The sequence below is a fragment of the Rhipicephalus microplus genome, chromosome 3 (genome assembly GCF_043290135.1).
Source record: "Rhipicephalus microplus isolate Deutch F79 chromosome 3, USDA_Rmic, whole genome shotgun sequence".
Classification (NCBI taxonomy): Eukaryota; Metazoa; Arthropoda; class Arachnida; order Ixodida; family Ixodidae; genus Rhipicephalus; species Rhipicephalus microplus.
Window position 1 is genome coordinate 257,202,033 of NC_134702.1, and position 14,899 is coordinate 257,216,931.

A 14,899-nucleotide genomic window follows, 5' to 3' on the forward strand; every position below is an offset into this window, starting at 1 on the left:
ATGTCTGCCACAGAAAATGACATTCCCCACCCGGTACGACCATGATCCTATCGGGTAGACAATGTCACGCTGGATCTCCCCTCTTAAGGGCGAGATCAAGCGGCCATAGCTCTGCCGTGCGCGCATTCCTCAACTTCATTGAGGTTGCACAACTGGCCGCCCGCCTTTCAACCACGCCGACAAAGCCTGGAACTGACGGCAAGAAACTTCTGTTTTTTTTTTTACCGCCCAGCCCCCTGTCACCTCCCCCAATATCCTGCCATTCACTCCCCTCTAACTTTCCCCCTACCTTTTACCCTTCCCCCCATGTGTCGCGGTGGTGGTGTCCTCGCCTGAGAGACAGTTATACCCCTGTCACACATGGCAACTTATGTACACTTTGAGCGAGTGTACTTACGCTGACGAAGTCCCATTTTGACTGTTCGCTGCTACACAAGAAAGTGAAGTGTATTTTGGAAATGATGGCAGAACCAATTGACGGATTTGTAGCACAACGTACAATTGTTAATAATTTTGTGCCTGTATCGGACCACATTGTTTTTGTGGCAATAGCACTGCGGCAAGCGTCATCTTAAATTACTAGAGAACAACTTATCTACACATGTGCAAGTGTGCCTGGAAATAAACAACGCGACGGACGCAGTCATTGCTGTGGTTGCGCTGCTCCATTCTCCAAGCGGACATGGCCACATATTGCCCGACGGTGAGAGTAGCGAAGTTTTGGCCGTACTTTACGACTTGTTTTATACATAGCAGTATTCACCATAACAAAAAATGGCGGACCCTTAAGCTTCGCCTTTAAGAGTTGAACGCGATAGCGAATTCCAGTCCCTGGTGCGCCCTTCAACCATTAAGTGCATACTTATGAATGTTTTGTTACACACGCACACAGTAGATTGTACCAGCACGCGCGCGCGAATAGTACATACAGGATTTTGCTATGAAGCAAGAGTTGCATGACTTCCAAGATACACGCCGCGCACTCGCCATCTCGGAAGCCATAAAGAGTCTCACAATGCTTCACAGATGGCAGCACATTATCTAGTGATTGCTAGATCAACACCTCTTGAAAGGCAAGATATGTTTCCGCTAGATGTACATAGTTGTCCATTTTTAAAGCTGTTTAAAAGTTCCTGTGTGTTTTTAGCGGCGATGGCTGCATTATCTCAGCCTTTTTCTACGTAGTTGGATGGCCTCCCGAATGCGTCTAAAAATCGCCGAATGGGCTCGTTTTCATCGTGACACCTGTCAAACAACATGCGTTAAGGAGATTCTTTACGCTACATGGCATTTATGTAGTGTTTTTAAAGACTATAGTCAATCTTAGGGGCCTTCGACTCCAAAGTTTTGGTCTGTCTCTCTGTCTGTCTGACTGTACATTTGTCTGTTCGTCGGCGCTTACGAACCCCCGAATGGCACCAAACAGTACCTCAAATGGCCAACCCCATCCGCAGCGATCACCAATATTGCTCAAGTTTCAGCATTCATACTTGTGCGATTGTCAATCAAAAAGCAATTATTGCGCATATCTGAGGCACTATAACAACACGTCAATGTTTTAAAGGCACACACAAGTAATTCTAAGGACCGTGGCGTTTATCACCCTGCGCTGACAGTGCAACGCAATGCTCAAAAAGGCAAATGTTTGCAACGCTTTGCTAAGACGACACGGTGGTGGCACCTGCCCGACGCTTTGGGTTCTACACCTTATTGCCTTATGGCCTCATTAGAGCAAAACGAAACCGCGAAAGAAACAGCAAGCCAGCATTGCAAATTGAAGACGAAAAAAAAAGAGGAAAAGAGTTGTTGAAGATTGTGCGAGTGATGCGCTGTACCAGTTCAAGAGCCCGCTCAACCCTGTGCTCTGCCAATAAAAAAAGACGGTGGTGCATCCTATGCCATTCACCACATGGTGGGCAACCATGAAGCACGGTGTTTGCCCCTAGCAGCAATTCATGCCAAGCGTATAAGGACAGGAAGGCTTTGGGTGTAAGCCAGCCAAGTGAGCGCTCACTTGTCGCAGTCTGTTTGCGGCGGGAAATGACACGGGGGGGGGGGGAGGAGGGGGGGAGAAGCGCTCAATCGGTTGACATTTACCGAGGCTGACTTCGCCGCTGCAGATTCACTCGTGCATGCTTCCTGCAGGCTGCGCATCCCAGAGAACACAAAATGTACAACACCAAAACAGACATGCTTACCTTTCCGGCGAAACTGTCAGGCTTGCCATCCGCATAGTACTCGTACGATGGGAACGTGAAGCCTGAAGGCTCAAGCTGCAAAGAGGCAAGAAGAAGCCAAGTCCTGAATGTATGCAAACACGTGAATGCTTACAAGTTCCCAAAAACATTTAAATGAACAAAGTTGCGCAGACAGTTAGTTTCTTTAGGGCACGATTGAAAAATGTACCGAGAACAAGACAAGCAATAAGTAATTAAAAAGTTTTTTGCTGGTTTCTGCACAGCACTGGAGTGTACATAAACTGAATGCTGAAATGAATGAAAAAATATTGATAATTGGTGCACAAACAAAGAAGTTATTATTCCTCAAGATTGAAAATCCAAGCAGACAATGAGAAAAAACTTCACAGCATATCCACAGAGTGAATGATGATGAGTGGGGCGAAGCGTCCGTCCATCCACCCGTCTGTCCATATGTCCATCCATACGTCTGTCTGTCTGTCTGTCTGTCTGTCTGTCTGTCTGTCTGTCTGTCTGTCTGTGTGTCTGTCTGTCTGTCTGTCTGTCTGTCTGTCTGTCTGTCTGTCTGTCTGTCTGTCTGTCTGTCTGTCTGTCTGTCTGTCTGTCAGTCTGGCCGGTTACGCCTGACGCAAGACAAGGTTAGACTAAAAGGAGCTCCGCCCCTAAAACCAACAGTTTTGCAATTCACCCTGTCAGGGTGTACTTAAACTCACGGCACACCTTTCATAAAAATGCATCGGATAACGCACCTCGTGGTGCTAAAGTCCTTTCAAACGGTCCAGACATCCTGTGATAGGCTAGTTGGCATCACGTGGCCTCCCCTGCGTGCTTAAGGGTCCGGCGGTGGCAGCGCTGTGCCGAAAACAGGTATAATTGACTTCAATTTCAAGCGTGCAGTTGGACAATTTTAGCAATTACAGAGTACTTTACGCGCATTTGTCGCATTGCTGTTGCAATCTATAGAAGCGCTTGGGCACCTGAAGCTGAGTAACGCGGGAGTTCTGTATTTGAAATGAACGAGTATGACGAATCTCGACGACTTCCGTTGCCTCACCGTGCGGAGGACGGTTGCTGATCCTCGCACTGACAAAAGTATAGCTGAAGGAAGGTGTGACCCCACAAAATCAGTCACAAGAAATCTCCGCCCACAGAAGTTGTACACCCGGTTATGCAATGTGATTTCGTAATGTTCATCACTTCAAGCAGCCTTGTGCTTTTTAACCATTACCTAAGCAACGTTGTTGTTGTTTGGCATACTTTATTATTATTATTATTATTATTATTATTATTATTATTATTATTATTATTATTATTATTATTATTATTATTATTTATTCGCTACCCACAGAGCCAGAGGCATTACAGTAGGAAAGGGGATTACAGCAAGTCTGGACAGTGCAATATTCGTCATACATAAAGCGTGGAAAATCGTAACAATAACAACAATAGCTACAGAATATTAACAACATACGTAATCCAAAGCCGTATACAATATAATACAATATGCCATAGATTTGTAAGCAGAGAAAATGAGTCATGCCCGTATCTCAAACATGATGCAGCTAAACGCTCACAAGGACAGGACCATTTGGGATTGGTTTATTGCCACACGTTGACGTCTTTTGTCGCACAGCTGGGCGCGATTTCGATTAAGTTTTTTGTTGTTGTTGTTGAAGCATTGTGCGTGATCTTTCCCTAGAGGGCCACGACGCTTTTGGCGAATTCCAGTAGGTGAAAGTAAGTAATAATACACGGCACTGGACGAAAAAAAAAATACTTATACCATATAGCATGCCACACCAAGCCTTTCAACTGATTTGCCAAGGCGGAAGCAACGAAAGCCACCCTGCAAGTAGCATCAATGCTCCCAAGAAACCTTGAAAAAAGCAAACTTCATTATGAAATCATGCAATAAAAAACCAATTGTTCAATAAGTGATCTTGTATACACTTCATCCCTAAAAAATGCCACCTAACTCAGCTTTTCTTTGTGACCTGTATAGGTGTATACTGAAGTAACTTCAAATTTACTTACAATTGCATTCAATGTAGCGTTACATGCGCGAGATACGGAGGTGGCGGGGGCAGTAAAAGAGGGACCGCTTTGAATATATCTGAACCTGTTCCGCTTTATTAATTTAATGTTGAACTGTTTTTAGAAAAAAACGCACATTTATAAAAATGTACAATTTCCAAAACCAGTTAAACATTAAAATGCTATATTTCTTAGATTTTGCAAGGTACTCTGGTTCCTGATATTCCACACACGCACGGCTGCTCTTTCTCCTAAAAAAGCTTTGTCGCCTGTGGCCATGCCGACATAGCGAGAAAAACGAAAAAGACGCGGGCATTACCTTGTCGTTTTCGTATCCTAACGGTTCAGACATTTCTGAAATTTTATAGCTATGCGCCAAGACGATCTTAATATACTTTTATAAATGACCCAGACACCTTTTTTTCTTGCCCATTGGCCACGGTTTCGAACACCTCAAATTATTTTTGTCCAGAAACAAATAGATAGGATAAATGTAAAAATTCCAGATGTGATTGCGGCGCAGGTTAAAATCAGAATCTTAAGATAGAACTCGATGAATTTTCTCGTCTAAGCCAAAATTACAATCCTATACAGTCTTAAATAGCCGACCGCGATTACCGTGCACACGAAGAAACTAATAATATTATAGCCACAGATGCTTCAGTAATGGACGAAAAGACAGCTGTAGATATATACTTCCATTCGCTTGACTTGTCTTTTCATTAAGACTACCAGATTTCACCCCCGTTTCGGAAGCTGAACTGTTGACAATAGTTCTAGCACTGCCAAAGCTACCTTTGAATGCCTATAATGCGACCATAATCACGGATTCCCTGTCAGTATGTACGTCGTTACGGCGTCAACAAAATCGATGGCCTTAAAGACGGCCCTTATTCTAGTCCCTCCTTAGCTGCAGCTACTGAAACTAGTATGGGTACCTGGTCATTGCGGCTTAGAAGTAAATGAAATCGCCGACTCTCTAGCACAAGCAGCATTGGAAAGGCCAGTACTATCAGTTCTTCTCGAAGTGGCCACTATAACTGCGACGAGATACAGAAAACTTTCGCTTCGTGCAGAGGCTATGGAAGCAATAATGTCACACCAAAATTTACTCACTTAAGATTTCCGTGGAAAATTCGTTGGAGTCTTACAAGACAGTTGTAAGCCATAATAACCAGATTTCAGTGTCTTGTCCCCCCGTTAAATTTTTATTCACATAGGGCTGGTCTGGCGATATTACCGCTATGCAACCTTTGTTCAGAATCAGAAACAATACAGCACTATTTTGTATCATGTCGCTCGTACAAATTGCTCGGAAAAAGACTTTTAATCATCCCATTCGCTAGCCTGGGGCTGAACTTCACAATAGAAAGTATACTTTCCTTCGGTGCATCAGATCTGGGCTTCAGCCAAGAGAATATTTTTGATGCAGTTTGCAAGTACCTAATGAAACTAAAAAAATTTAGCTTTTAATTGCATGATCATTGTTCCTGCAGAAACATTACAACATAAACAGGAGTTTTGTTTAACCTCGCTAATTCCTATCCAAGGCAATGAATGCATTTTCTGATCTGAACGAGTGACAAATAATTATTGCACTCTTTCATTCTACCTAGGGTGTCTTTTTTCTGGTGGGGGGTATAGATACTGAATATGAAAAAAAAAAAGTCTCGCTGAATTAAGTCATCGATTCTTGGCCGATCCCTCTGATGGGGTACGAGCCACGGCTGTGTATTACTCATCATCATCATCACAAGAAGGCATTTTTTTTTGTCAGCTTGGTTTTTTTTGCGCTCCGATTACCTGATTTCACGCCAATTTATCTCGCAGAATTCCTGGCAATCACATTGGCTCTTCGAAAACTAAGTTCATTCATCCATTCATTCATTCATTCACTGTTTATTCAGACAAAAACAATGATTACCTAGGTTGAAGGGACTAAAGGCATAGATTACCTCTGCCTGACTAAGGTCCCTCCACCCATACATTTGCTCAGGTGAAGTGGAACAAAGGATACAAATTTCATTCTGATTTTGAATGAGGGGACACAAAATTCAAATTCAGCAAGTATAACAAATGTCGACACATACGTTTTAAAATAACACATTACAGTCATCACCACTTTGCAGTACCAATATATATATATATATATATATATATATATATATATATATATATATATATATATATATATATATAGATGCAACAAGGAGAAATTTCTGACAGAATCACCAAGTACCATAGAGAAATACATTTGAAAAGAAAGAAATTGAGCAATTTTTATCTAATATGCAAAAGCACGAACGACGAAAAAGAAATATTTATAATAAATATTACAATTAAGGCTCCTTACAATCACTTCTCAGCAATCAAAAGCTATTATTATTTCGGATGCCTTGTCTGTTTGTACGAATTAACCTTCCGCAAAGCATTCTCCTTTTCTCAGGATATTTTGGTCTCTCGCACCGCATAGCATATCAAAAGTACTGTTTTTTGGGGTTCCCGGGCATGCTGGAATTTCACTAAATGGAACTAAAAATACAAGGGCCTGGTGTGTTACCGCCTGGCTATTGATCGATTAATTAAAACAACTTTATTGAGGTCCTGCGGGACGCGCCCTAGCAAGCAGTGCTGGGCCACTCGCACATCGGGACAGCCAGGCCAAGACTGTCTTCGTGAGCCTGCTAGACAGCCCAAACTGGTTGGCCAAGAGCGGGCTGCCGATGGCCACCTCCCGCCAGGCCATTGAAGGATGCGGGCTTGATTGAAGGCCCCCCCAGTGCGTATGTGCTAATGTGAACTTCTTCCCGTATGCTGTGCACGCCTCATCCAGTTAGTTATCAGGGTATATTGCATGCAGTGTACAAAGATTCGTGTTCGTCTCCATCTGTATAGAAGTCTAAACGCAAGCGCCTGAGGTCCATTAAGTTTCGAGTGACGAGGAGGGTACTGTTTCTATAGTGAACTAGATATCTAGTTTATCATACTGTTTCTGCGCAAACTGCTTCGTGATTTCATTGTATGTAGTGGGCGCGCGCCTTCCGCCCTAGAGATACTGTATAGGCTAAACTCTATTCCGTCCGAAGCATCGTCTTCGTCGAGCCCAGTGCCGGCGCGGTTGGTGAGCGCGCGCGCGGCTTTGTGCATGGGCCGTCTCGTTGGGGTTTGTTGGGACACCCACTACGTGCTCCGCATGCGCGAGGAACCATATTAGCGAACGGTGTTTCATCCTGTCGGGTCTGACACTTTGGAGCAGGCGCACGGTTGTTCGGAGAATACACCGCACTCGTATGCTCTTATTGCCGTTCTCGAGTCACTGTATACATAACTGAAAACACGACTTGAGCTATGTGAGCCCCACATACACGGCCTACTTAGCCAGTCATGGCCCGAGTTTAGACAACGAGGTAGAGCCGAGAGTGATTTTGGTTGATGGCTTCACACCGGCCGACCCCTGGCTGCGCACAAGGCCGTAAGCCGACCTTGTAGACGGCAGGTGATGCATCACTGGATTAACTAATCTTGTTCAAATAATCAAGAGCATTCTAGTGACGGCCGACGCTGAACGCTCAAACAAGATGTTTTCGCTGACCGAGGAATAATGTGCGTAGTGTATAAAAACAAAAGGCGCCCACAGATATAATGCAATGTCGGCTTGTGGCTGGCTCATAGTAACGGGGTAAGTAGCAAAGCATGGCCTTACAAAGGACGACGTGTGGTTGCCCATGCATTGGGTGGCGAAAATTTCCCTATAATTTGCCGACTGTTGGCTGAACGTCTTTGACAAAAGTAATAATGAGCGAAATTGGTAGCCAGTCAGAGCCCCACTTCTTGCCACCATTGGCCAGCCGACCACAGCGGTTGCCGAGCAATGCCCACTTGTTTAACTTGTTTAGCAACTATCAGCTGCCGGCCACTTGGAAATAAGTTGCAATGCTGCGATGGTCACGCGCTCTGCTCTGGCTGGGTTGTATCGATGCACAAGTGGTGAGCCGCCATCTAAGACGATGCACAAGTGGTGAGCCGCCATCTAAGACTAAACTGGCATAGCGCTCTTCACCAAGGAATCGCTTGAGCATAGCTGTGGTTCTTGCCCGCCTTCTGCCCTTGTGTTCGGGATGAACGTTTTCAAGAATCGGAGCCACGGTGACGATGTCACTTATCAGCCTAGACCAACGCTTGCTATGCCGCTGAATCATATCACTCGCTTTGCACTAGGTGACCCACGAGGTTTCCGAAAGTCTCAACCTGTATTTTTTTTTCATAAAAGAAGCAGTAGATCTAGTCCAAGTTACGCTATATTTGAACAGAAGCCGAGAACAAACATACAAATATCCTGCACAACAACTGCTGCGGGAAGCTGCTACATCAGCAACGCGCGCGTTTTATTGGAACGTTTAGCGTACTCTAAGGTCGTTACTTGTCCCTGTCAAGTGAAGCTTCCCGAGCAGCTTACGCCACAAACGCGCACCGAGAGCGAAGTGTAGTCTGCTAACACTGTTCCCGCCAAAGGGAGTTTTCGCTACCTTTAAAAATACGGGGACCTTACATGTTGTCATTGCATAGCACACCTAGAGTTTAATTCCAAATATGATTTACACAAACGAAAATCTTTTTGAAGGTGGTAAAGAATAAAGAACATTTCCATATTTTTAAGCACACGAGAGTGTATCCAGCGAGGAGTTGCATAAATGTTAGGTCTCAATTACGTTTGACTTCCACTGGTGCATCCGGAGCAGTCGCCGAAATCCTGGAGCGAGCTCTCAGATCGCGCAAAGCCAGATCTGAGAGTGGAACACGAGAATGCCCCACCCGAAGTCACACCGGAAGTTGTTTGCACATACGTCACTAAACCAGTACCGGATGTTACCTCGACATAGCCAATTATCTTCCGAGACTTCGGCCGTGCACACGGCGGGAAAACACGCACGGCTCGTCGTCCTCACTGCTGTTGCTGCTAGCAGAACTAGTTCTCTCGCTGTCACTCAAAGTAAACCAGCAGCATCAAACAATGCCATTTTAGAAATGCAAACAAGTGCGCCGGCACCATCTGAAAAAAAGCGCTCAAGGCAGCTGAATGCAACAGCGCTGCCCACGGTGTAGGACTGTACCGGAAATGACTGCATCGCATTCTCGGAGTTCCGACGAAATCTGTCTCTGCAAGACGGAGCACGCGAAACGCGCCGTCACGGAGTGGGTTGCTCCTAATCTGCCAGTGGAACACACGAACTTGCTCCAGATCTACCAGCGGAATGCAGATTCTCGGCCGCGGAGCAATAAAACTTGCTTGAGGAGTGGAATTCGCCATCATTAAAAGATAAAGCCCGTGTCGTCACTGTGACATGACTGTACGTCACCTCCGAACCCAGAAATAACCATTGTTTGTTGCAGTAGCTGAAGCAGAAGGTGGTTTTGTCATTCAAGTAAAGATATGTTATGATGTGATTACACGTCAGATCGAACAAAGCATGGCTGGTCGTCCTCTTAAATTTCTATGAAAATTCTTTATATCTTGCTGCCTGATGAGTGGATAGAAGAGATTCATAATTGGTTTTGCTGGAAAAAAATTGTCAAATCACGGTAACTCAAAAATGCCAGGCCTGCGCGGAAGGCGCAGCACAGTCACAGCGAAGGCTATAGAAGAGCGGCCTTTACGATCCTTTTCTAAACACTCACTGTGTCAATGCTGTAAGCACATTTGCTTTTGATACACACTAGGGCATTAACAATAAAAAATTAGGATAGTAGTTCGGCATTCGCTATGCTATTTTTCGTCATTATTCTGAGAGGCATGGTGTCCGCTAAACTATTGCGAGGAATTTTAGGGGCGAAGCTCTTTAGGGTAAAGTAATGTCCCCTGTCCTTCAGCGTAACACGCTTGGCACATACCCGCTCTAGAGCGGGTATGTGCCACAGGGGATGCGAGATGACGGTACTTGGAGTGTTCACTAGATGGACGCGCAGATGGACGGACAGACAGAGTAGTAGACGGACGGAGAGATGGACGGACAGACAGACTAGTAGACGGACGGACAGAAGCAAGAACGAACGTACGGACAGGCTGAAGACCGCTTCGCCCCACTCATCATCAATCACTCCGTGGATATGCTGTGATTTTTTGTGCCAATTGTTCATGCAGTGGCTGACGACGATAGGAATGATGCCTGAAGTAGGTATCCGCCACAGTTAGTAGCTGCACAAAAACAAGCTTTTATAATTGGTTGCAGCATCGGACGACCCAACCGTTACGGTACTCGCATTCTGCTGCGATTGCTTGTTCTATCGCTGCTTTAAAACGCTTTATGAGTCGTATGAGCGCGATTGCTTTCCCCACATCAAGCCTGCATAAGGCAAGTTCGCCAACAAGCCCCAAGTACCGGCGTGGCTCAGTGGTAGAATACTGGACTGGCGGCAATGAGAGGACCGGGGTGCAACCCCCACTATGTCAGTGGTGCGATATTTGGCGACAACTTTCTGGGGCAGCACCGCCAAAGCTACTTGGGTGAGCTTCTGCAGATGTGTTACTACGCGAAGTAATCCATTTTCGTGCGATTTCGGTTTCGCAAGCGCATCAACCATGTACTTTCTCGCACGGCCATCATGCAATATACTTTACATTCATTTAGGAGGAAATAAATAAAATGTTCATTTTTAAAGGGAAAAAAAAAACAGGAAGCTTCCTCGAGCATTGCCAGTTAATTCAGAAAAAAAAGGAACGACCAAGCAGGTACTGGGCGATTGGAACAACGCAAAGCCAAAAAATAATTTCCTAAATTGCAGTGCATACTTGGTCGGCATCATTGTTTTCCTTCTTTCAAAGACGCAAGAACGTGCTGCAGACGCTCACGTTTTAAAGGGCCACTCACCAGGTTTGACAATTTTGAGCTGACAAGCGCAATGCGTAGACGAGGCGTTCATGATCACGTCTGCCCAACTTTGCAACGCTACGCGCCGCGGAAATGGGTCAAATTTCAAGATTAATGCTGCTCCCCCCCCCCCCCTGTGCCGGCGCACGCCTAGAGAATCAGGGCATGACGTGGGCGTGTGAATGGCCCTACATATACGGCAATGCAATGACGTTAGTACTCTACGTAGACGACTCTGCTCTGACGTTGTCAACAGTATATCACGTGACATGGCAAAAATGATTTAACACGACATGCGTAGTTTATGTATTGGTTGCTTTAAGAGATAAATAAAAGTTGAAATAAATAATGAGGCTGAATACAAAATTGTGCGCGTTTGTCTTTCATTTTCTCTCGTGAAATGCTACAAGATGCGGGGCTAATGTGCCAGCGTTTCGTATGCGTTCGTGTCCCCGCGGTCCGCGCATCGAGCAGACGACCGCCGTGGAACGCTCCTGCGCGTTCGCGCACTCATTGTGCTCATCTACTCTACCACGTCTAAGCCAGCGTTTCCAAACCATCCCGCGAAAACAGGCAGAAGACCACAAAATAACGCTGGCCAACAAAGCAACGCTGCTCGCGTGCTCGGTGTTGGACTCGTTTGGGCACGCGCACGTCACCGCATGGTCGGTCGCTGGAGAGGGTGGGGAAGGGATTTGGCTTACGAACGCTACGCGCAGGAGCGGCAAGGGTTTCGAGCTCGCCTCATCCATAGCCTCCTCTATAACTTTGTGCCCGAGCGGTCGGTCCCTCAGCGCCGTCCCCCGAGCTATTATGGGATGCGAGCGCTCCTGGCGGAGCGCCGAGGCGCAAAACGAGAGAATGGATGGCAGCTATGGAGAAAAAACCGGCTTTGAGTAACTACCGAAAGGGCAAAAATGAAATAAGGAGGGAGGCATTTTACGATAATTCAAGGGGAAGCGCTTTACTGTTTGAAGCGAGATCGGGTTGCCTTAGAACGCGTAGTTATAAAGCAAGATTCAGTAAAGAAGAAGAACAATGCACATGCTGCGGGAAAGATAAGGAAACGGCGGAGCATGTTCTGATTGAATGTGGAGATATCCACCCAGGTGTACTCCTGTATCCGTCAACTGAGCTCGTAATGGTTCTAAATTCTCTAAAGAATTACGCGGAAGTTTTCCTCGCAAGAGCGAGAAAGATGAATCAGCCACTGAAGGCTGCCGTTGACAACGCCGCGCAAATACTACAGAAACGTGACAAACTCAAGTGCTCGACCCCGGGACATCATAAAAAACTTTTGGAGGTTGTGCTCGTGAAGTTTCTCCGCCCACTTTTTCTGAACTTCGCGACGAGTGTGACTGACAAACACGACTTGGCAAAAGATTTTCATGTCAAACCATTGTCTCGAAAAGTGCTCAAGCTTTGAGCGCGAAATCAAATAACAAAGCTCACACTGCATTCTGCATACAGTGCTTGTGTTAAAAATTTGGTGTGTGCGCACTTCTTAACGTATACGCATAATCCAATGCAATGTAGACGGTTTCTAGACCGTCATAAACGCAAGCGTGCATAGGCCGCGTCGTCTGCTGTTATTATGGGATCGGTGCGGCATCTGGCGGCGAGCGCCAAAACTATAAGGGACGGATGGCGCGTATGTATTTAGCGCTAATGCGCGGGCACAAAAAAATATAGGAGGCTATGCCTCATCTCATCCTCGTTTCGCGCCGCTTCAAAAAACCCGTTTTCTCCACTCGTTATGAACCGATTCGAAAAATTTTTGTGGCAAAATGTTCCTCATCGGACACCCAACAACTTCCACTGCCTAACTAAAATTCGGTATGGGGCCTTGTGAGTGGCCCTTTAAGGGACGCGAAGGCAGCGATGAGAAGCAGAAATCTTGACACCGGTCGGTCATGAGCGGGCGTCTGACGTTCGTAAACTGAACTTGGTGGAACGCAATCTTTACTCGGCCAAGAACGCTGTTTTTTTTTTTTTTCACAGTCAACAGGGTAATAGACATGGACGACTCTGTTACCTAGGCAAAGCGCAAGGAACGACTACCTCCGTAGACACCGACGGGAGTGGTGTTACGGTACGCAATCTTCAGCGCCATCGTATCTACATCAGCCAGCTGAAACGCCGACCACGTAAGCAACGCAATTTAGATAAAGGTTCGTTGGTTTTACGTACAGTTTCCAATCGCACTCTTCCAAACAGCTGGTGTTGCTGAAGACTGGCAGGTCTCCGGTGTCACTTTCAAGGCAGCTAAAGCGATTAGAGACCCACTTCCGTTGATGATACCACTTGCACACAAATACTCTATGATTGCATGCGCGGGAAAGAAAATATTTCACGACGCACCACTGTGTTCGTTTCTACCTGCTCCATGAATGTACATCACTTGACGAACATGCATTCATACTCGCTTATAAGCTTTGTTGTGAAGTTGCTGGAACCGCCATCGTTGTTTACCGGGACAAAGGTGAAATGGCACCCGAATACCAGAAAACTAAAAACAACAAAGAACGAAAAACCTACACGGGTGATGCTTGTTAATAATAACGACATTCTTGAACATAATATTTGCATATTTTCTTTTATATTTTTCATTATGCTACGCAGCATACCAAAGTAAGCGTTCGTAGACTACATGCAGAAGCGTAGTAAGAAGGGCCGTGCTAGGGCCTCGTAACCTTGTACATGCTGCCACAGAAAGTTGTCGCCGAGTATGTATTTTTTTATTCTAATTTCAAGCGATGTGGTTACGCACACCGGCGGCGGCGGGCAACCACGGCGCTGCGCGAGACCCGAGTGATCTCATAACAGCTTTCGCTGCAATAATGACGAAGAGGTGGAGTGTCACGCTTGCCTGCTCTGCAGTTTTCCTTTTCGATTTTGGCGATGAATTAAGCGAAAAATATATTAAATCTACGTACATCATATTTGTTTAGCTGGATATAAGCGTACTTGCACTTACGATCAATTATATTTAATTTCTCTGCGTAGTCTAGATTTTTTATTAAATATTCTCAAGTTTTACCAAAAAAAAACTTTTTTTTGCCTGATTTGCAGGCCTTTATTTAAAGAAGGGCCAATGACAGAGCGGCGAAAATTGCGCATTATTTGCTCAGCATGCTTATTTAAAAAAAAAAACTGCCAGAGCTCATGTTAATAACACGTTTCAACAAAAAGATATCGCGCTAACTTCAAGAAATGAGCCTGGAAAGGAAACTTCTGAGACGACTAAAAAACATCTCTTGATATTTTTAAACTTAATTTTTCCGCTTATTTTTCGGCACATCAGCTTTCATAATCAATAAAAACATGTTGCACAATGCAGTTTCACTCGCAGCTACGGCGCGTCAAATAATGCCCTTGCGCAAGGATATAGACAATTGTAGATCGGACTTCCTGCCCACTAAGCAGAAAAGTCGGGTCTATACTTCAGTTTCTTAAAAGGAAAGCAGCCCGGAAACAGCTGAGGACGCCCATTTCAAAATTATTTGGTCAGGGGAGCGGCCATGAGACCGGAATTACCGAGCAAGCAAGCGCGCACAGTCCATGTTCCGGTGTGAAGAGGGCCCGTCGAATAAGGCATTTGCGCAAGACTGAGCACAACATGTGAGTCTACAAATTGTATGAAAATTGTGAGCGAACACGGCTTTTCAATTTGGCATACCATTGTATTGAGTAATTATAAGTCCTGCTACTGCAAATTTGCAGTAAAAACACGGTAGTTAATAATTAGAAATTAGTGTTGTACGTGTGGGGTTCATTGAGGCACTGAGGCATCAAGCTGTG

General features: G+C 45.3%; 1 protein-coding gene across 1 annotated transcript in view; it reads right to left on the reverse strand.

Moving 5' to 3' along the window:
• The window catches only part of LOC119168537 (endothelin-converting enzyme 2), a 260,418-nt gene that overhangs the window by 222,018 nt on the left and 23,501 nt on the right, over positions 1 to 14,899 (reverse strand). The window contains exon 2 of the mRNA XM_037419939.2: positions 2,199 to 2,273. Within this exon, the coding sequence (XP_037275836.2) occupies positions 2,199 to 2,273 (75 nt within the window). The remainder of the gene's footprint in view (positions 1 to 2,198; positions 2,274 to 14,899) is intronic.